Source organism: Cololabis saira, chromosome 12 (genome assembly GCF_033807715.1).
Source record: "Cololabis saira isolate AMF1-May2022 chromosome 12, fColSai1.1, whole genome shotgun sequence".
NCBI classification, from domain to species: Eukaryota; Metazoa; Chordata; class Actinopteri; order Beloniformes; family Belonidae; genus Cololabis; species Cololabis saira.
This window is the reverse complement of record NC_084598.1, coordinates 25,278,576-25,302,465: the sequence shown is the minus strand read 5'-3', so window position 1 is coordinate 25,302,465 and position 23,890 is coordinate 25,278,576. Positions and strand designations below refer to the sequence as shown.

At 40.7% G+C, this 23,890-nt stretch overlaps 1 protein-coding gene across 1 annotated transcript; it reads left to right on the top strand.

The window, feature by feature from the left end:
• Positions 1-4,471: 4,471 nt before the first annotated feature.
• acvr1ba (activin A receptor type 1Ba) lies at positions 4,472-23,317 on the top strand. Its single transcript, XM_061736148.1, has 9 exons — positions 4,472-4,639; positions 16,757-16,993; positions 17,091-17,351; positions 18,159-18,389; positions 18,605-18,772; positions 18,866-19,022; positions 19,258-19,382; positions 19,476-19,606; positions 20,834-23,317. Exons 1-9 carry the CDS (start codon positions 4,576-4,578, stop codon positions 20,957-20,959), a joined length of 1,500 nt encoding a protein of 499 aa, XP_061592132.1. The 5' UTR covers positions 4,472-4,575; the 3' UTR covers positions 20,960-23,317.
• The last annotated feature ends 573 nt before the right edge of the window (positions 23,318-23,890 follow it).

Genomic DNA, 23,890 nt, shown 5'->3' with positions numbered 1-23,890 from the left:
TTGCTGCATGCTTGGGATCATTATCCTGATGGAAGGTCCAAGCTGCACCTTTATCACAGAGGGACATTTACTCCCAGGATTTTCCGATACTCGACTGAATCATCATGCCCTCCACACGCTGCAGGTTTCCAGTGCCGGAGGAGGCAAAGCAGCCCCAGAGCATCACTGAGCCACTGCCATGCTTCACTGTAGGCAGGGTGTTTTTTTCAGCGTATGCTTCATTTTATTCTCCTCCAGACACACCGCTGATCCATAGGTCTGCAAAGTTTTGTTTTATCGCTCCACAGAACAGAATCCCCAAATCTCTTTGGCTTATTTATATAGTTTTTTTTTAGCAAACTAGAGTGGATTCTTTTTATGCTTTTGGGTCAGTAGCTGTGTACATCTTGAAGTTCGGGCATAGAGCCCTTGGCCTTACTGTGGAAACTGAAACCTCAGTGCCTTTTGCCACCAAGTCTTGCTGTCAGTCGAGGGTTTTTGACCACCTCCCTCCTCAGGACTCTGGTAGCAGCTTAGGATTAGCTTAAGATAGCTTCCTCTTCCTGCCATGTCCAGGTAAAGTAGCCACTGTTCCTGTAACTTTAAACTTGGGAACTATGCTTCCAACTGTATCTCTAGGAACATTCAGTGCTTTTGCTATCTGTTTGTATCCTTTTCCCTGTTTATGCAATGCAATGATCTCTCCTCGGAATTGTTTGGACAATTCTCTTTGCGTAGCCATATCGCTAACATGCAATCCAACCTTACCATAAACAAACTTGGTAATTGAGGTGTTCTATCTCAAGCGCACCTGATACAACTAATGCAGACCTTGATTGGTTACATCAGGGGCCTGTACTACGAAGCGGGATTTGGGGTTAGCGAGGTAACTTCAGGTTTAACCCTGGGTTTTCAGGACTACGACGGTGGTTCACTTCTTATCGGGGTATATCGCCATGGTAACTTATGCTGAACAGCTAACCTGCTCCGGAGCAGGTTATGTTCGAAATACAGATCGCTGGGTATAAAAGCACCGCCCACTGACCAATCAGCTCTCTTGGAAAATGGCATGCCCTTTCGAAGAGAATCCAGTGGAGCTCGGTGCGCGGATCGTGAGAGGATCCCTCCGATCTTCTTCTTGTAATTTTTTTTTCTGTTTGCTGCAAGTAATGTCAATGCTATTTCATTGTGCTTTTGTATACTGATATCATCCTAAAACAGAGAGTGATAGAAACACTAAAGCCTTGTACTTGTTGTACTTCTAAGATATGAAAGTGAGCCTACTTACCGCTTTGAATTATGTTTTTATATTTATTTTTTATTTGCTCCCATGTGCGTTTCACTCCGCTGGGGTTGCAGCTGAAGGAATGAGGCTACAATTGTCATACACGCCATACGAATACATCTAAGCAACACATGCATTTAACAGAATAGACAACTGTAATTATAGTCAGATCTACTTATGCCCTAATGATGGGGCAGTGATGTTTATATCCCTATGAACTTACGCATTTATACAGTGAGCGATCTTTTGCCAGCTGTCTTTCCTGCATTTTGCAGCTGCAACTGTGTTGCTTTTTGCCTGTATTATATGCCTATATTCATCATATTTCCGTAAAATTATTGTTTGCTCTTCGCTACTGAAATAAGCGGCTCTGACAGCGGACTTCTCCATGCTTGCGATTGGTCATGCGCTGAAAACACCGCCCCTTTTATGTGCACGCGCTCATATCCAGATTGGAGAAACCTGGGTTGATATACCGAGTTGATAACCACCGTCGTGTGACCGCTTAGCGTGATTGCAATTGTCCGGGTTAGTGAATCTGGATAAGGAAAAGATATCCTGGGTATGTTGAACTTGCTTCGTAGTACAGGCCCCTGGTTTGCTTGGGACCACACCTGATTGGCAAATGTTTGCTCTTGAGAGGAATGTTATTTAGGGGGGTTTGGAGATGGCAGTGATCATTAAAATTGGCATTTTGTGTTGAATTCAGAGAAACCCCTTGTCGCATTAGTTGTTTAGAACTGTTCCAATTTTTCTTATTTGATTTGATTATTTCAAACAGCTTCCAGTTTGTACATTTTGCCTATAAACCTGATTTGCAGTGGGGGTTGAATCATTTTGATTGCAACTGTAAACGACAGAACTATGTGTGGTGGATCTTTTCCAGCCAGGACACACTTGAAAAAGAGTGTCCTGGCCAAGACAGTCACCAGTTAAGAGCACAAGAGTTGCAAAACACATATGATAACAACAAAATATAATATATATAATAAGATATTCAAAAATACTTTATTAATCCCGAAGGAAAATACGAAACACCAACAATGTAATAAAAGACTGCCAACAACAAGGTCTGCAATTACTACTTATTTTAGACCTTTAAAGGTTTCAACGGTCATTGTTATCAGCAACGAGAAGTGGATGTATGTAGAATATTCAAATTACTTTTAAAATCGTGAAATGAAACCAGATTCTTAAGGTGTGTGCCTACATATTAAGTGTACAAGGTGTATCCAATAAAGTGGCCAGTGATTGCATACTAACATTTTATAAGGTTCAAAGTTAATTTGAATTGATCCATAAAGCCATAAAAGATAGAATGACTAAAAAGTTCTAAGAGGTCATGCACATTAGAAATAAAAAAAAATCTCATCATCTGTCAAACAAAATCAGTCTATCTGAAACACAAAAGAGTAAGATTCAGATTCAGATTCAGATTACTTTATAAATCCGTTTGGGAGGTTCCCTCAGGGAAATTGACATCTCCATCTCACACACACAGCACTGTCATTTACAGATCAAACACCCCAAAAGCCAAACACCCATATAAAGATAAAAAAATAAAAATAAAGATAAAAAATAGAAATAAAAGGTAAAAACGAAAATAAAAATAAAAATTGCAGTGCCATAAAATAATTATATGGCTAGAAAAAGTGTTGTGTAATTTTGCACAAGTTATTGCACTGTCCTGGTTATTGCACACTGACTGAACCCCCACATAATTAACCAATTATATCAAATATCCTCACAATCTAGAGCTGTGCTCTTTTTTCCGTTCTCTGTGAAATACAGATGGTTATATATGGAGAAGCAGATATTCCCTTTTCTTTGGCTGATTTATTTTACCTCTTTTCTTATCATTTTATTTCATTGTATTTGTTATTTAATGTTTAATGAGTCTTGCTGTTTTGAATGTTGATGTAAAGCACTTTGAATTACCTTGTGTGGAATTGTGCTATACAAATAAACTTGCCTTGAATGAATGAATGAATGAATGAATGAATGAATGAATGAATGAATGAATGAATGAATGAATGAAAGCTTTATTCCGAACATGAGAAAACATAAAAACAACACACAAGTCAAAATAGACAAAACAACAAAAAAAACAATGTTACCATGTCTGAAAAGGAGTAGAAAGAAGCATGTGCTTATTTAATCCTACCCCTTCTCCCTTCTCAGTAATTATCAATCCTCAGTTGATTTCAATATCCTGTCTTAACACATTCACAAACTACTGCATTTATTGTGTGCCAACACCTCATGAATACACATAGTTACATATTTACATTACATATGTACATATTTACAAACAAAGAAAATGAATAATGTAAGTAAACAAGTGACTAAATGATCTGTGGAAAGACCGTGTGATTGTCAAATCCCTTCATCCTCCCTGTACCCTGTGAAAACCATCTTTTTGTACCGCTGTTTGAACCGGCTCATGCTTGGACATTGCTTGAGCTCCGCACCCAAATTGTTCCACAACTTCACTCCACATATGGAAATGGTAAATGTCTTTAGTGTTGTGCGGACACAAAGATGTTTTAAATTGTTCTCCCCTCTCAAATTATAATCCCCATCTCTGTTAAAAAAACAACAATTTTTGAATATATCGCAATCGATAAGATAAGGATAATTTAATAGCATTTAATAGAGCGGTGTAATAACGTATAAATAATAAAAATCAAAAAATAGTCTGATAGACTGTTTAATATACAACACATGACTTAATTTGGAATACAAAGAACCAACTTGACTATGACTATGCTATGTAAAATGTGAATTAACTTTTATTAGTAACTTTGGTAAGTTTAAGATTTCAATTCATAAATAACATCGATGGAGGGGGGCCCAAAAATCACAGTCTGCCTAGTGTAGTCCATTTATTTAATCCGGCAAAGTGTAATACTTTCTTGGAATAATGCCTTTTAGTTGACTTTGCATCAGCCAATCTGTACTGTCATGAAACTGTACCTGATCCTATGCAATTCTTCTAATAAATTCTTCAATCCACGGTGAATTGAAGAATTTAAATCAGGGGGGATGGTGGATTATCCACCATCCCCCCTGATTTTCTTTTACAACTCGAGTACTGCTTGTCACCCTTGCCTCGCCGTGACCTCCGTGGTCGGGGTAGGACGTGCAGCTGGCCCCGCCCCCCGCCCCTAAGCCCCGCCCCCGGGCTACGTCACGGCTGTATCTGGTGTGGTTGTGTGCGGTCTGGCTGTGGTTTGTTCCAGGTCTGGCCGCCTTGATAACGACACACTTCGGACGCAATTTCACCGCGCAGAGATGGGAATTACGCCGACATGGCTCTGAAACAAACCGCCCTCACGCTGCTCGCCCTGCTGGGGTCGGCGGCCGTCGGCCACGGTGAGTGTTGACGGCGGCAGCCGGGCTGCTTTTGTCTCGCCGCCTTTCCCCGGACCGGGCTGAGCCTGTTGTCGCCTAAAGGCTGATTTATGGTTCCGCGTAGGGTTACGGCGTAGGGTACGCGGCGACGCGCACCGTACGGCGTAGGCTCTGCGTTGGTGTAACGCGGGACCATAAATCAGCCTTAATCGTCATGGCGGTGTGTGTGTGTATGTATTGCCGCGTTCCATTTGTCCTCGGAAGTGGGGATTTCCTAGTTCCCAGTTGGATTTTTCAACTGGAACGCCCCTCGAAGTGGGATTTCCCACTGGGAAAGTGGGAGAGTCTTCACCATCCCCGAGTTCACATTCCAAGATGGCTGCCCCGGTTGTAAACAGTAGAAGAGAGCTCTGTAAAAATTCGTAGCACTTCATTCTAGTTTTGGTCACACTAAATCAGTCGTATACAAGTATTGTTCGGCATATATATGCTGCTATAGTGTAATTTACATTTTTCATGTGGTATATGCGAACTACAAACTTGTTTACCTACTTTGTAACTGGAACGCTGATAACTCGGCTGTGACGTCATTCCCAGTTCCGAGTTCCGACTTCCGAGGTAAATGGAACGCAGCATATGTATGTGTGTGTGTCGGAGGTTTGGGCTAGCTCAAAACCACCAAAACCAAAAGCCACTTCCAGTTTGTTATTAATTTTGATTTATGTCGAGTAACAAACCGAAGCGAGGCAGCAGTGAGCAGCTAAACTACAACAGCACGGCGGTGTTATTGTGTGTGTTTCCAGCAGCTAACGCCTGCTAGCCGACTAGATCAAGTTAATGCTGTTGTTTTGACTGGTTGAGGTGTTGATATATACCGATTTACAGTTCTCGTTTGATGCTGGAGTTAATCTTTGGGCGGCTGATATGGAAACATATTTACAAAACAGTAACAGCGCTGGCCTGTGTTATCGCTGCTCTGGGACGGCGTGTGATGATGATGAAGATGATGATGATGGTGGCTGCTTCAGCACACGCAGTGAGAGCAGTCAGTGCTTTAAAAACCCCCGTGTAAACGGGCCTCTGAATGAATATCCATCCTGCTTTGTGCATGAAATGTGTTTTTTTTATTTGATTTTGATTTGATCTTTATTCATCTTGAACAAAACAATAAAAAAAAACACACCATACATCAACAACATTAATAAAGCACAACCAGTTTTGTTCAAGAAGGGACAGGAAGAAGCAAATGCTTATCTAGTCCGGCCGCTTCTTGCAATATAAGAATATCCGATATATAAAAGAATAATAATAGCAATTACAATAATAATAATAACAACAATAATACATATATTCAGTATATACCCTTCTTCTTGACATATAAAAGTATGTCAATATAAAAGTAATAAAAGACAAGTGAGTCAATAATAAAAGTAGCTAAAACGAAAGGCATCAAGCACAGTAGAGAAGAAAAAAAGTCAATGAAAAAAACAAAAACAATAACCATAATAAAAGTACCGGTAGCTGAAAAAGAAAGAAAAGCATCATGCACAGAAGAAAAAAAGACAATGAAAAAAATAAAAAATCATGGTCATTATAACATCAAATGTTGGTAGTTCAGTATGAGAATCTGCTTATAGCAGCGTTTGAATAGCCCGATGTTCTTGCAGACCTTCACACTTTCATCAAGATTGTTCCAGAGTGTTATACCATACACTGAAATGCACATCTTTTTCAATGTAGTATGAGCCATTGTCTGTTTAAAAGTGTGTTTATTCCGTAAATCATGAATACTTGAGGGTAAACACTGGCAGCTTTTGCCATCGCTGCCCATTTACAAGGAGAGAAAAGGCTGCTCACTGGCCTCCAGCTGAAAGTGAATGCTGGCACAGGGAGTCAGCAGCCGCTCATTCAGCCGCCCAGACACAAGTCAGAGTTGAAGTCTGGGTTCATTGTGATGGAAATGTCTAGTGGGGTCTTTTCACGAGCCGGTTATGGGTCCTGCTTCAGTCTGAATCTTCACACCCCCCACCACCCCTCCATCTGCTCACAGCAGCTGATACCTGATTCTGCACTGCATCCTCACATTGTTCCATATTAAATCTCTTGTTTAGATGTGATTCACGTTTATTATATACACACACACGTGACGAATTAGACAGGTTTTGCCCTTATCTTATCTCAACCTGCCACAAATAAACTTAGGCAAGGCAAGTTTATTCATATTGCACAATTCAACACAAGGTAATTCAAAGTGCTTTACATCAACATTAAAAGCGGCAAGAGATTATCAATCAATCAATTACTTTATTTGTCCCCAAGGTGGTGATTAGACAGTAAATAACAAATAAAATGAAATAAAATTATGAGAAAAGAAGGTCAAATAATAAAAAGCACAAGTTGCTGAAAACTAAGGGCAGTAGAGTACCGCAGGTACACATCTCATTCGCGGTTTTCAGAAAGTATTTAATTTAAGAGTTCGCTTAAATACCAAATAAATTAAATTAAATGATAAGAAAAGAGGTAAAATAATAAAAAGCACAAGTTGTTAAAAATAAGGGAAATAGAGTACAGCAGGTAAGTATTTAATTTACGAGTATGTTTCAGTAAACAGTAATGTTTTTAGGCCTGATTTAAAGGAGCTGACAGTTGGAGCAGGAAGTTTGTTCCACAGGTGAGGAGCAGAATAACTGAACGCTGCCTCACCTTGCTTGGTTCTGGTTCTTGGGAACCACAACAAACCAGATCCAGATGAACCTCAGGGGTCTGGGTGCTTCATAGGGAACTAACAGATCCAGCATGTATTTTGGTCATAGTAACCTAACTTTCAAAAATATCTGGATTGTATGGTCATCCTTTAAACTGTTTTTTTTTTTTAACCGTTGAGTCATCCTTCCAATAACCCTACAAAATATATTCCTCCTCTGCTTAGTTTAGAAAAGAGTGTAGTTCACCAAGGTTGGTCTGGTCATATAAGTCATGGTGTGAAAATGATAACACCTGGGTGGCTTGTTTGTTTGACTGGGTGACTCCAGCTTTAACAGTGATATGCGAGGGTGAGAGTGGGGGTGGGTTTGAGGGGAAACCGACAGAGGGTGATGATGGATTTGTCCAGCTGGTGGGTGTCTGTTGTGTGAGGGGCCCACGAGTCTGTCTCAAGTCATAGTTTCACACCGCATAATAGGACGCACCGTGCAAGGGCTGAAACCAGACTAACCTGAATGTTGCTGAGCAGATTCCAGGCCTCGTACCAGTGTTTTTATGAGAATATGGTTTGATAAATCTGTCACGTGTTGTTGACTCCATGCGGATTAGTTCTCGTTGGTGTTATGGGCGTTGCAGGCCTGTCCTGTGTGACACAGCCTATGTGAATTGAATACATCAGCAATGTGATATGGGCACTGTCAACTACCTTGCTGCAAGGTAGCGTGCTATCCTCCTTTTCTCTCTCCATTCTATATCTGTCTTGTATAAAAGGCCTAGTGCTTTGTCAGAATTGAATCTGCACTTTATCCGTGGTTCCAGTTCTGCTTTCATTTACACTTTGCCTCCAGGGTGCTGAACAAAGCATTAGGTTGGGTTGCTTCTCATCCCTAGGTTGAAGGGAAAGGTCTGTGTGCATGGATCTCTGCTATCTCTTGAATGTAGCCCACTAGTTCAGAGTTTTGTCATTCCCTAATGTTTCTTCTGTGTAAACAAAACTCAGGCTGAACACAAGTCCATTTTCTTTTCAATTCATACAAGGGCCTCGGTTTTGGAGAAATAAAATTCCCAGTAGGTGCAATTTAATGGTAGATTTGATATGAAACTGTTTATATGGTGAAAGTGTGAGATAGTCAGATTGGAACATGTGCACACCTGCCCATTAAGTCAGAGCCAAGGGAATGTACAAAGAGAGTGTAACGCATTGGGTTCAAAGGTGTGTGTCTGTAAGCAAAAGAGTTTGGGCAGGTTTGAAATGAGGAATTTGTATCGCTGTTTGCCTTAAGGTAGAAAATTGTTGTTTTTTTTTCGCGGTTTCTCTATTTTCACATGGATAGATGTTTGGCTGCTCCAGCCCTGTAGCTAAATTGTGGTTAAAATTAATTTCGAGCACAATTTCTGTAAATGTTATAATGCATCGTGGCCCAGGCACCTTTTTTTTGGTTTGTTGACCAAGACTTTCTATAATATAGTTGAACCAGTTGGGGTCAGGTTGAGTCTGGGGTTTTCCCTCCATAATGACCGGTATTGTTAATGACCTTTGTTGGCCTGGAGGCACATAGCCCTAATTGCTACAGCAGACTGCATAGCCTCCAACTGACCCAGCTTTGTCATTACCAATGTTAGACCACGGTTAATTACTGCCAACTGACAGACTACCCTCTTCGCCATTCATTTATTTTAAAGGTTGTTTTTTTTATCAGTAGAAAATAATTTTAGTACCATATTTTAAATGTACATTTAACTAGTTTTAGTAGACTTTGTAGCTAATTATGTTCATGTTTGTGGGACTAAACCGTAAACATCTGTTTTGGTTTTGATTAGTTTTGCCCTAGAATATTCATTTTATGTGCTCAGTTTGCCAATACTTCATTGTGCTTTGATTAGTGTTGTTAAGGGTTTGTCTGGACATCCATCCTAATTTTTCTCCTCATCATTACAAACAATTACTGTTGTTAATCTGGATCCAATGTTTGCTTTCCAAGGACCAACACCAATTGACACAGAAGAAACTGACTCTGTGCACCATTGGATAAGCGTTCAACCAAACAGAGAAATAAAGCACGTGGCAGCTGCTAACTTGGTTGTTTAGGGTAGTGGCATTTGGACACCCTTGTATGCGTCGTAGTATATACCCCACACTGATCCGCTGTGATTGATTTGATGCTTAAAAAATAGTTTGGAATGGAAGCGGTACCAAATTAATTTAATTAAAGAGAGATTCTTCACAAAGGCAAATGGGTGTGACTGACCAGGCTAATCTTGGGTAGAGCTGCTGGTTAGAGCGAGATGGAGTTTAAGTAACTAAGAGATTCCAGAAAGTAGTGACAGAGAAAAGTAGCAGTCAAGAGCCCAAACGAGAGTTAATCGAGAACAGGCGGCCAGACCTGGAACACAAGTGTAAGTGGCTTAACTTCCACTCATACATGGGGAACTCCTATGAGCCAAAAATTTGTAAAAGTTCCTATGTGCCACTAGGTTTAAAGAATTTTAGTTGCCAGATATATTTTGCTGCAAGTACATTTGATGAAGTTTACAATAAAATAATAAAACAATCGATGGACTGGCCTTGTTGGTATAATATGCCAATAAAGAGGTCCAGCTGGGGGCTTTCTCTCAATCACTACCATTGTGATGTATGTTTAAAAAAAGAAACAAAAACACAAGTAGCATCCCTTATGCTTACCTATTGGGGGGTCTTTGTTTGCTGTTCCTGTCTGGTGAGTATACCCCGAACTCTCCCTAATGGAAATACACCCATTAGTTCAGCCTGAATTTGTTGTTGTCATGAGCAAAGACATCTGAATGTGGAGAATTTCTCCATTTTGAGTTATAAAGGCATGTATATTTGGATAGTATTTCATTAGTAGTTAAATGTTGTAAATTCAACCTCACTTTTAAAATGTGGCATAATTGTTTTTTATCTTTTCAGTCATAATAATAATAAATATGTCCTAACTTTCATATAAGCCATCAATGGTGGGTTGTGTTACCATAAGCATTAACATAAATCACTTATAATAATAATTTTACTTCAGTTTGGAACACTTACATTAATTTGTTCGCAACAAAATAATGTTGAAGTATGATAGCTCATTTGTCAGAAGTTTTGTCAAACAGCTTTTATACTAAAGTTAAATGGTAGCTGCATTGATTTGTTGAACTGCAATATGAACTTAAGCATCACGGAGGCAGCAGCTTTGATCAATTGAGCACCTGCAGCAAGTCCAAAATAACCCCACACTCTCCTTTGTTTGCCTTTGATCCCATCCACGACAACAGACAGACAGGATGGGACGTAGCCTACAGGGTGGTGGTTGTTAGATATTGTAGAAGCAGCTTCATCCCCAGGGACTTCACTTTAGAATCAGATCAGTAATATGACCCTGAGATGCAGACAAAGGTAATGACTTTCCTCCTTCCCCTTGCATTGATTAGGACACGGCTGTGGTGTGTGCTTGTTGGAGTTGGCCTGTGTGTGTTACGCTCGCACTGTCTGGTGGCGTCTGCTTGTCTTGATCAGCTCTCAGTCTGGTATCTGTATGGATCTAATTTCAGCGAGTGCATTTTGGTAATGGTGCTCTCCCCCCATACATAAGCACGCACTGACAGTCTCAGACTGCTCACTCACCCACATGAAACATTTGTGTAATCTGCTGTGATACTGCAACCAAGTTCAGTGTATTTTTCTGTAGATTTTATGACGTTATCTTACTTAAAAAGTTCACCGTTGTTTTGACAGGGCTGCTCTGCATGAGTACGTTTTGAACAATTGGCGAACACTTTCATCAAACTTACTGGGTCAAGTTGTTTGTAATGGGACTATGATGTGGTTTTTCTTTGGTCCAAGTTAAGGCGATGCTGTTAAAGGCAACAATGTTTTATTAATCCTGTCCTCACAATGTCTGCCGTTTCCTGTTCCAACATGAAAGGAATGATAGGAACTTAATAGTAGCAGCTCATTCGAAGTGCTCCATTTCCCGTGTTTTCTCCGTCTTTCCTCCTCCCTCTTGTAAGTCAAAGTCTAGACTGGGTTTTAATGACGATCACAGCTGGTCACTTGGGTATGCTGGAATCACTGCTGGGGAGGGGGTTGAGTCCTACTCGTTACCCCTTTCCCTGCACCTCCCCTGTATTGTCATGACTTGATGGGGGGAGCACCAGCCCCCAATTCTGTCTGGCTCAGCAGTCCCCAAATATTGGTGGTGGTACTGGTAAACCCAGACTGTCCCCTGTGCTTCCCCCATCCCCCAGCGCCGCTCCATGCAGAAGTGCAATCTGCTCTTTGTTCCTGGAGGGCCAGTCCAATCCCTCCTCATGTCGCCGTAATCTCCAAACAAAGGACCAGTGTAAAGACCACCAGTTATGTGGATACAAGAGCAGAGTTCGCTGAAAACTACACACGCTTGGCATCAACTCATCGGTGTGTACTTAGGATTGATGTTCTTTCAAGTCTAGCTTTGCAACACTTTAGCTCTGAATCCAGAGAGATATGCAGAGCAGTGTGCAAACGCATGACATTTGAATAAATGCTGGTGACCCATGAGTTCCTGTTTGATTCAGTTATGTACCAGAGCCCTGTTATGCATGACTTTCATTTTGATTTTATTTGAGGTCTCATTTTCACATCATCTTATCCTTTTTCCTTCTTTTTAAGCCTATGTTGTACTATACACACATACATACACACACACTCACTCACAGCATGGGGTTACACATACACACACCAGTCAATGTTTGGACCCCTTTTAATTCCTCATTCTGTAAAGTGTTGAAAATAATCCTTGGATATCTTGACCTAACTTTGCACAAGATCATGTGGCCTTTTGAAGTCAAAGCATAACAGAGCCGAGCTTTCAAGTGTTGTTTTTTTTTTTTTTTGGTCAAATTTTGAACTATTTTGAACAACTTCAGAACAGGACGACCACAAAAAGAAACAAAAAACAAAGTAAAAATATTTAGTTTTGATGGCGAGAAGGAACCCCAAGCGACACAGAAATGTTGATGGTTGCAAACATAAGTGTTGTAGGGGTACTGGTGTTGTATGTGATCTGTATTATGATTAACGGCATTGATCAAACTGTACTAACTTTGCATCTGAAAAGAATTTCCCTATTTTATGCAGTTTGTCTGGGAATGCCTTGGAGGTATCAGTCTTTGTAAATCGTGTTTATGAAAAGACGTTAAAGAACCAATTAGATTAGCTGGTTAAGAAGACTCCCTCCCTAACCTGAGCTTGTAGATGCGGCAGCAGCGCTGTCGTCACATCTATTGCCACAGCAACAAGAGACAACTTGTCCTCCACCCCATCTAGTCTCACTCTGACCTAGTTGTCAACGTATCTACACACAGTCGAGCTAACACTCTGTGCTAACCACAACAAACTCTTTCTCTCTGTCGAGGTGCACATAATACATGTGTGCCAGGCAAAGGCAGGCAACGGTGCCAAGTAGTGAGAAGTATGCTGCTTTATGAAATGCTATTTTCTACAGGGCTAAAATTCTGAATGTCCAGTCTACACCCCCACATTCATTCAAGCACATTCAGTTATGTCAGTGAGAGATGTTGCAACAGCAGTTGGAACTTGTAGTCTTCTGCAGAGGGAGATGGGCTCACCAGACATGGTCTTTTTCACCAGACATGGTCTCCACACCAGAAACGTGTCTTTTGCTGGGTTTTGCTGCATTTTTACCTTCATTCCACACTGGGATGAGTTGATTTAGATGCATTTCATTTATACGGCTGCAAATTGCATTTTTTTTTTCCCGCATTATAGTTTACATTAGAGGTGGGTGCAATTAATCGATGTGTCGATGCATCGCGGTGCGTCACGTGACGATTTGTAACCGATTATGGTCCAGTAAAAAAAAAAAATATTATTATTTTTTTTTTTTTTAAGTATCCTATCCAGATTCCAGACTGAATAAGCTGCGGAATCATTTCATTTTCAAGAATGCACATTTCTTATTATTAACTTGAAATATGGCAGATATGTTCACACTAAATAAATTTGATGGAAGTACATATCTTGTTTACTTGAATTAATGAACTCATTAAATCCAGGGCTTGACAGTTTTCAGTGTTTTCCGCCAATAGAGGGGGCTCTCATGCAAGTGCAGCTTTCCCTGGTCAAAGTTAAGTAAGTCAAAGAGCACATGTTTACATAGTCATAAAATAAATTATTTTGTGTCTTTGAAAAATACATGTCAAATGTTCAAAAAACCTTGTTATTTACTTAATGAGTGTTGTTAGAGGAACTGAGTTAATTGATTGGCTATTTATTTACAAATGTAGCCACAGATGAAGACAAAATCAATCTTGTATGGAAAAAAAGCATTGAAAATCACAATAATCGAAGAATCGTGGCACCAATAATCGAATCGAATCGACAATCGTTATAATCGAAGAATCGAAGAATCGAAGCTCCAATAATCGAAATCGAATCGAATCGTGAGGTACCCTTGTTTGCACACCCCTAGTTTACGTTTGCCGGAAGTTATGCACAATCACAAGATGAAATTCCTGTCCTGCCTTTTAATGAAAAGATAGATTTGCAATAAACCCACGTCTTGGTACCATTCATGGCAGGGTTGATAATCAAATGTGTCTGTTTTCAGACATGTTTGGTTTCCTTCCGAAGCTTCTGTCTCGGTCTGTGGACCATCTGTCTTGCCACACACTGTCTTCATGGTGGAAGTGCTGGATTGTTGATTTCAGATGGTGTTCCTCTCACAACAGAAAAACCAATGCCACACATTGGTGCAATATGCTTGTCAAAAGAATTCAAATTAAAGCTTTCTGTGGTTGGCTGTAATGTTGGCTGTAAGTCTTTGGAGGAGAAAAACTTTCTCCCAAACACGTTTCTTTTTAAACGTGTCTCTCTCTCTCTCTCTCTCTCTCTCTCTCTCTCTCTCTCTCTCTCTCTCTCTCTCTCTCTCTCTCTCTCGTGAGGATGGATTTATCAAAACTACTTGTGTCTCGAGTCACTTTCTATTGATTGATGTGTTCCTGAGGAGAAGACAGAGTACCAAAGAAGGGGCCTTCTAGAAAGACGTTACCAAGAAAAAACATAACTCAACATTGTAACTTACGGCTGTTCTCCCGCCATCCGTTTTATTTATCTGAACCATTTTGCTCCATTAACTCAGAAGATTAGTGTGATGTGGCACAGCCGGGACTTGTTTTTCTGTCTTTATCAGGCCCGGCCTGCCTCACCTCTGTAATCTCCAGGAAATTCCTTCTGCATGCGAGCTTTAGTGAATTTGGACACACTTAAAGTTCCTGCCACTTTCCCGCTCGCCTCCTGAGAAACAAGTCAAGCATTCAAACGCTGAACAGATGACAAATATTACCTCAAGTATTCCACATTTCCAGGCACTATCAGTGAACAAGCATAGACACATCAGCGTACACGCCATATCAAAAAAATGCTCCCACGCAGAATAGACCCATATGTGGTAAAGTTTGACGTAAGACTCCTATGACACCAGAGTTTGTGGTTTTGGCCATTTGGATCTGACTTGCCGATGAGTCCATCAGCATATCGGTCAGTTTGAGAATTATAAATATAGAATCGTGCTGACAGTGCTGTTTAAAAATGTGTCTAAATGTGCTGATAGTTTTTACAGTGGGCCAAATTGAATCAAAAGGAACATTGGTGAGCTAATCTGTTCAAAGGAGCCCTTAGCATAAAAGACTATGGATTAGTGGAATCTTGCCACTTTTAAAATCCTTTGTTTCCTCCTGGCCATGCGTTGTCAGTGGTTCAACCAGTGTTGGAAGTTTTTTTGTTTTTATGGGGGGTTTTTTGGAGAAGAATGATTGAAATTCCTCTCTTTTCTCCTTGTGTGTGTGTGTGTTGTTATTTTGTTCTCCATACAGCAGCCTTGCCTTTTGCTTAAATCCACACTGATTAGTCTAGAGTGCTCTAGCTTTGTTTCCACCAAGGATCAATTCCTGGCCTGACAGACCTCATTCACAGCCCCGTTGTAAGAGATTTTTCTCATGTTTTAAAAGGTAAAAGTGACTCTAATGTACCGTGGTAGCAGCGAACCTCAAGAGGAAGCCCTCATGCTGACCGTCCCCTAAATAAGAAGCATGTGTGCTATGACTCAAAATCACATTTCACTCCAAATCTAATCAGTTTGCCGTTTCTTGCTCTGAGTTGTCCAACCACCTCTGGTTCTGTTTTTCTATGTGGCGTATGTGTGCAGACTTCCTGGCACTGACCTCATTTAAATGTGTAGATGGACCACCACAGTTCAGTGGTTCCATTGTGCTATTTTCTTTTTATTTTTTATGGCTCCCTGTGCAGGAGTGCGCTATGTTTTAAATAAAACTTCTGTCTTATTAGCTTGAAAGGTGGTGGCTGTGTGTGTGGCTGTTAGGAACACAGGAGAGAGGAATGAAGCAGAATGCTGCATTGGGGATTTGGCAGGAGCCGGCGACCCTTGTTGGGTTTCACTTGGTGTGTCCCACTGGGCAGGTCTGTCTCCACCCTGCATGTTTGGGTTCATCTGCAGTGAGAGATCTGGTTTCAGGGCCGCCGGGGCATCTGACTGCTCTTGTCGAACTCGTAGGGTCTGTGTCTACACATCATGAAATGCCTTCATTTGAACTTGACACGCTTTGTGTTCAAACTGTAGGGTAAGCTCGCCCCCTGCTGGACAGAAGTGGGTCTGCACATATGCTTGTTTCTTTTTTGTTTGTTTTTTTCTTCTAGCTCAGGGGTCGGCAACCCGCGGCTCTTTAGTGCTGCCCTAGTGGCTCCTGGAGCTTTTTCAATAATTTTTCACCTTTTTTTTCCTTTTTTTCCCCTTTTTCTTCTTTTTTGCTTCTTTTTTTTCTTCCTTTTTTTCTCTTTCTTTTCTCTTTTTTTTCTCTAGTTTTCCTTTTTTTCTTTCTTTTCTTGTTTTTTTTTGTTGCTTTTTTCTTCTTTTTTTCCTTTTTTTTTCCCTTTTTTCTTTTTTTCTTCCTTTTTTTTCTCTTTCTTTGTCTTTATTTTCTCCTTTTTTCTCAGTTTTCTCTTTTTTTCCTTTTTTTTTCTTTCTTTTCTTGTTTTTTTTTCTTTTTTCTTCTTTCTTTCCTTTTTCCACTTTTTTTTCTTCCTTTTTCCTTTCCTTTTTAATCTCGACATTTCCACTTTTTTCTCAACATTTGAACTTTTTTCTCGAGATTGTACTTCAACATTAATCTCAACATTTTGACTTTTTTCTCTAAATTTTGACTTTTTTCTCCACATTTTGACTTTTTTTTCGACATTTCTCCTTTCACCATTTGTCTTCATTCTAAGGCTTTAATTTTTTACGGCTCCAGACATATTCGTTTTTTGTGTTTTTGGTCCAATATGGCTCTTTCAACATTTTGGGTTGCCGACCCCTGTTCTAGCTGATGTCAGTTATCCAATGACTAATTTACATAACATGTCTTCTGTTTCAGCTTTACGTTGTAACTGTACAACCTGTGAGAAGGCGGGCTATGAGTGTGAAACAGATGGCGCCTGCATGGCGTCGACTTACTACCACCAGGGGAAGGAGCAGCACATGCGCATCTGCATCAACCAGGACAACCTCGTCCCCCCCGGACAGCCGTTCTACTGTCTAAGTGCTGAAGGCTTCTTCAACACCCACTGCTGCTACGTAGATTACTGCAACAGTATTGACCTGAAAGTCCCAGGTGAAGAGCACTCGCCAAACATCAGTAGCAACGTCTTTCAGTCTGTTGATTGTGAATTAATGAGCTTTGCTCTCGTTGTTTCTTGTTTGCCTTTTAGTTCCGACGAAGGTTGGGAACTGGTCAGGCCCGGGAAGCAACTGGGGACCAGTGGAGCTGGTGGCGGTCATCGCAGGGCCCGTGTTCCTGCTCTTTGTGCTGCTGATGGTCGGCGTGTTCCTGTTCCAGTATCACCAGAGGGCCTACAGCCACAGACAGAGGCTGGAGGTGGAAGACCCCTCCTGCGACCATCTGTATTTGGCAAAGGACAAGACGCTGCAAGATCTTATTTATGACATGTCCACCTCAGGGTCCGGCTCAGGTCAGTACATGGTGCCTGCCTAACGTGTCAGAATGAAATTGTTATTTTTATTTCCCCTTTAATTTCTCATGTTTCATCTAGTGATGCACCGAATGTTCGGTAACCGAAATTGTTCGGCCGAAAATAGCAAAAAAAACACTTTGGGTGTTCGGTGGAATAAGTGGGGAAAAAACGAACAATTTATAACGGTAATATATAATAAGCAAACATGTCAGCACGTCAGATCATTAGTTGGATGTGGTGAAAAAACAGAGGACACGAGAAATGATCCAGGCTGAGTTGGATTTGGAAAAGCCGCTTGGTGATGGAGACGTCACGGGACGCACAGCCCAGGAGATCGGGGAGAGAGCGCAGAGAAAAGGGCCCGTACTACCGATGCAGTGGCGAACCCTCACTGTCTGATATGACGAGATCCTCCAAGAAAATAACCCAGATTTTTACAATTATTATACAAGGCTTCAAATTGTGGAGATCAGCCCCACCGCGACCCGATTAACTGGATTTGAACGTGAGAAAATGAAAAAGGATTATGAGAAAAAATACAATAAGTACAGTAAGACAAATTGTGACTGACGGGTATTTCACTGCACATTTATTTGATTTATGCAATGGTGAAAAAATTGGCAAAATATATGAAAAACTGCGAAGAACCATTGTTCGGTATTATTCGGTCAAGTGTTTATTATTATTTTCGGTTTCGGCCACAAATTTTCATTTCGGTGCATCACTAGTTTCATCAGAAGAAAAGATAATCGAGCGTGCGTTTTACTCATTTACACATTTCTGTATCTTTGCTGTTCCCTGCAGGATTGCCCCTGTTCGTGCAGCGGACGGTGGCCAGGACCATTGTGCTGCAGGAGATCATAGGAAAGGGTCGTTTTGGTGAGGTTTGGCGAGGGAAGTGGAGGGGAGGTGATGTGGCAGTGAAGATCTTCTCATCCAGAGAGGAACGCTCCTGGTTCCGAGAGGCGGAGATCTACCAGACAATCATGCTTCGGCACGAGAACATTCTGGGATTCATTGCAGCTGACAACAAAGGTGAGGAGGATCGGGATGATTGTCACCTTTCACATTTATCTCTTTTCAATCCAGTACGTCTATATTCTATATGACAAGTTGAAGTAAGTTTGGTTAAAATTATACTAAAAAGTTTCAGGTAGATGGAGACTAACGCTGTTTGACTCTGCTTATAAAAAGTTAAAGTAAATTGTTCATTAATCAAGAGTCAATTTTTTTTTCTCTCTTCTCCTAAGACAACGGCACATGGACGCAGCTGTGGCTGGTGTCAGACTATCATGAGCACGGCTCTCTCTTTGACTACCTGAACCGCTACTCCGTCACCATCGAGGGCATGATCAAACTTGCACTTTCAGCTGCAAGTGGCCTGGCACATTTACACATGGAGATCCTCGGCACTCAGGGTGAGATGAACTGACTACATAACTGGAATGAAACAGACGCTGCAGCAACTCGCTCCTGATGCAGGTGTAATGTTTTATCTTTTTCCCCTGCAGGTAAGCCAGGCATTGCTCATCGTGACCTGAAATCTAAAAATATTCTCGTCAAGAAGAACGGCACATGTGCCATAGCTGACCTGGGACTGGCAGTCCGCCACGAGTCCATCACAGACACGATCGATATAGCACCGAACCAGCGCGTGGGCACCAAGAGGTAAGTGTTTCCGTTCTCATTATATCATTGTGGATCTGAAGGTTCTCCCCCAAGTCGTGCAAGGTTAACCTGTTTATTAAGTATTTTTCTGTAAAAAAAAGACAAAAATCAGTAGTCAATAGCTTCCAATTTATTTATGTATATATAAATTGATGGTTCTTTGCAAGTTTTGGGCATTACTCAGATACAGGAATGTCTGCGCTGTTTCTGATTTGTTACTATTCCATCCATCCAGGTATATGGCCCCAGAAGTCCTAGATGAAACCATCAACATGAAACACTTTGATTCCTTCAAGTGTGCTGACATTTATGCTCTGGGCCTGGTGTACTGGGAGATTGCCCGTCGCTGCAACGCAGGAGGTAAGATTACAACCGGTAGCGATGGATGAATCCGTCTAATGAACACAAACGTGAATTCAGAGACTCAGGAGGCTTCTCCTTCTCGTACCGCAGGTATCCACGAGGAGTACCAGCTGCCCTACTATGACCTGGTGCCGTCCGATCCTTCCATAGAGGAAATGAGGAAGGTTGTGTGTGACCAGAAACTGAGGCCTAATGTGCCAAACTGGTGGCAGAGCTACGAGGTATTTCACGCCATGTATATCGACAGCTGTACTGGTAGTTTTCTAAAAATATGTTCATGGGTTATATAGGGAATCTGTTGGGCCTAATTCATCTGGCAGTACAGGATGTTCTGAGTACAAACGGTTTATTTCTAAACCCGTGTTGTAGTGGAGAATGAAAAGTCTTGCGTTGTTATAATTGAATGTTCCTTTATTGGTTCAGATGTCGGAAAAAGATTAAGGAAAATTCTTCTTCTTTTTTTTTTTTTTTTTTTACTTCCAGTAACATAAAAAAGCTTAAATCCTTAAAGCAGCCAAATGTAACTTTCAGCTTTTGTTGAGTTTGGCGGCTCCTTTGGACAAAAGCGGTACTGCTTTACCAGTAGTGTGGAAGGGTTCCTACTAGGGCTGGGCGATATGGACCAAAAGTCATATCTCGATATTTTCTAGCTGAATGGCGATACTCGATATATATCTCGATATTTTTTCTGTGCCATAATTGGGGTTTCCACCAAAGCATTATAGCATAGCATCTCTGTTAGCTTCATTTTTTTCTGAGGCAAACCCTTAAAAAAACAGTCAGTTTTAATACAAAGCCTCGTGCCAAATGTCACACAGGTACCTTTATTAACAGAGGTCTGCACAATATCAAAATGTATAAAACAAATGAAATAAAAATAAACTGCCTGAGTATATAGAATAAAAATGCTTCTTGAATAAAATAAAACAAATATCCCTTTCCTGCACAACAAGTAAATGAAAATACACTGTACAATAACAGGAAGACTTTTCAACTGAGGTTGATAGTTGTGCAAATAACAAAACATTTGTGCAAATCTCAAATAAAACATTCAAGTAAATTTGTCACAAAATAAGCTATATCAAAATCATAATTATTTTTTTTTTTTAAATCGATATAAACAATATTTTCTCGTACCATATCGCGTTTGAAAATATATCGATATATATTAAAATCTCGATATATCGCCCAGCCCTAGTTCCTACCATCCACCTCAAAGTTACATAGTGCCAGTGAAGGCTATACAGACCCCTCAGACCATGACAGAGGTGTCATTAAACCTGTTGGAAGTTGATGTACCATCACAATGACTCTGGAAATATTATATTAAGGTGAAAAAGTTACATTGTGCTGCTTTAACCCCAGAAACACCTTTCTTGCATAGAAGCAGCTTGAAATGAAATGTACGTTTTCCCGTTTCATTAACCTGCTCCACGTGCTCTGTGCAGTCGCTGCGTGTGATGGGGAAGATCATGCGGGAGTGCTGGTACGCCAACGGAGCGGCCAGACTGACAGCTCTGCGCATCAAGAAGACTCTGTCTCAGCTCAGCGTGGAGGAGGACATCAAGATGTGAGCGGCCAGGCGACGCTGGAGACGCACAACCTGACCACACTCCCATAGGAAAGAAATACTAAAGACAGACTGCAAATGAAAACCCTGCCAGTTTTAAAGCCACACTCCAAGTTGTGACAAGGCCTACCTCACCTTTTTAGCCAAAACTACTGAAAATCACCCCTCCCCGTCCTGACATCGCCCCCCCCCCCCCGACTCCCTTTGCTCCTTGTCTCTCCTCTCTGTTGTTCTGACCCCCCTCCTTCTCCACGGGCCACAACACACTTCAGCACTACCACTGTTAATATCATGACACCCTCTTATTTCCCAGGGCAGGAATCACCACTATTGTACAGTGACAGAATTATTATTGGTGTTATTTTTTACTTTGTTCCATGCCAGTCTAAACTTCCCTAAAAGTCCGGCGTGGTGTGGTTTTGAAGCATATGAATAATGCTTCACCTTCTGTTGGCCATGCAACATCTCGCCATCGCTGCAAGTGTGTGTGGGAGGGGAGGGGAAGGGAGGGCGGGGGAAACGAGGCTGAAGCACTGTTTCTATACATGTCCGTGTGTGTAAAGGTGTCTGAACTACTAGCATGTTTCTAAGACGCCAACATGTGATCTGGTATGGGCTAGTTCATTAGACAAAAAAAAATACAAAATACAAAAAAAACAGGGGGGAGGGTCTCATTTGAAGCATGAACAGCCATTGTGCTTTTTTCTTTTCTTTTCTTTTTTTTTTTTTGTTGAAACACTCCCCCCTCCTGAATATCCTACATACAGAAATGAGTTGCACTCAACTGTAACTTCCGCATGTGTGAGATCTGCAGGTATCACATGATGGATGTGGTGAAGTCTTGGCGTTACGTTTGAAATGTGGCAGGGATAATGTTTGGGATGGTTTTATTTTAATTTATTTGTTCATAGTTTATATTTCGTATTGATGAACACTGTGAGACGAGATGCGACAAACCAGAATCCTGATATATTTAAAAAAGAAAAAAAAAAAATTTTGGTGTTGTAGTTCAGTCCGAGTCCTGACCCTCTTTCAGACGTTAGATTAAAGGGTTGTTGCATTCATGTAGTGAAATACTCAGTTTAAATATGAATGTAGCCGTGACCCCGTCGGTGACAGGCAACAACATTGTGAACACTAAGCAAATACGAGGCAAATGAAATCGCAATGAAAAATAGTTTTGGGTTTTTTTTTACGTTTATGTAAAGACATGATGGGTTTTCTTCTGACTTCAACATTAAGACACTACTGATGATGGGTACATATGATTTGTATATAAAACATGCAATTATTTTTATTTTTTTTTGTCCCTTGTATGCCACAAGCACGCGTGTGACATTTGAATGGAAAGTTTGATTGGATGGTACTTTTTCAGAGGTCTGTTTTTAATCCGTCTGCATGGTTTCCAACTGTGCCAGAAAATCTGCTGGAATGTGTTTTTCACTTGCTCCTCTCATGGCAATTTGGTGGTACTACTGATCCCAGAACCTTTTTGCTACAACCTCTGTTTATTTTATTGTGTTTTTTCTTTCTTTCCTTTTTATAAATATTATGTATAGATTGTTGGAATTGCTTAGCGAGCTCTTTTTAGAGCTCACCAATGCAGGTATGTTTCTACATTTGTCCTCTGGGTGTGAACTCCTCATCGACACTGGAATACACAAGAGCATCATGTAAACCTTGAATCTTAATACTGCCACTGGCTATTTATCCAGGAATCCAAACAACCGTTGACAACTCGCAGAGAGAACAGTTCGCTGTGAATCATAGCCAAGACGTTCTTGCAAAAATGACGCTGCATGTTTCCATTTTTTTTTTTTTTTTATATCGTCTGCAGCTTCGAGTCTTTGTGCAGACTGGACTATGAAGGTATTACACTGATATTTGTCAGCTTTTGAGCTCCACACTGTTGCGTCCACATGCCTGTTAGTTCATGTTAGGTAAGCCATCACTTGATCCACAATCCATGTGTCATATTTAGTATCCATTTTGCATGCTGTCTCAAACACTGGGTCCTCTGCACTGAGGTCGATTAACTTAAAGAGAAGTGTTAATTTTTCTTTTCTTTTGTTTTCCTTTGGCTGTGTACCCCAGAAATGTTGATCCTACTGTTGACTTGGTTATTGGTTCAGCAGGCAGAGTGTAGCTTGGAACAGGGAAGGTCGGGGATGTAGGAGGCTACACTCAGTTACACCAAAATTGTCACAACACTCCTGTCCATGCTTGGTTTGTTACCATGGATATGTGACCATCACGTTCATATATGATACTTCAAAGATAATGTAATTTTTATTTCTTTTTCTTTCTCCCTGGATAAGTTCAAAGGTGTATATAGATATACAATAAATTCCTCTTTTTCTTACCTGTGATTTCATCTGCTGTTCATTCTCGACTTCGTGGGTGTAGTTACAGAACGATGACCCAGGTATAAACGGGTTTTGTTTTTCTCTGAGACCTGTTGTGAAGATTGATGCATTCAATTTGAACAAGATATTAAAGTTGGGACCACGCAAGGGACGTTATTAACTTTTTATATTCCACATGTTCACTTTTTACTCATGTTTTCCCTGGATTCAGCTTTTTACAGCATTTTTGTGTTTTTCCTTTTGGAACAAGTAAACATGAAGTTGACAAACATGAATAGTTTAAAAACATATAGTCCTTTTAAAAGTTATTATAGCCACGGCCACTTCATTAGTCTTTCCATGTAAGTTCAACGATGCATCAAATGACCACGCTCCTTTCGCAAACCAGGTAATCTTGGCTGTATCGACACGAGCAGAGGATGGAAGATGTTCACCTTAGCAGCATTTTTATCTACAGATGGAAGATGCCAGTAGCTTATTTAATCCACTATGAGATCAAGAGTTCAGAATGTATTTGTAACAATTTCCTGTGACCATGCAACTAAAGAAAAGAATTTCAAAGTAATAGC

Bases quoted from the DNA above. Each gene is read 5' to 3' on its own strand.
- acvr1ba (XM_061736148.1), top strand. From the start codon at position 4,576: ATGGCTCTGAAACAAACCGCCCTCACGCTGCTCGCCCTGCTGGGGTCG. The intron at 18,390-18,604 runs GTGAGGAGGATC...TCTTCTCCTAAG, and splicing joins CATTGCAGCTGACAACAAAG to ACAACGGCACATGGACGCAG. The intron at 19,383-19,475 runs GTAAGATTACAA...CTCGTACCGCAG, and splicing joins CCGTCGCTGCAACGCAGGAG to GTATCCACGAGGAGTACCAG.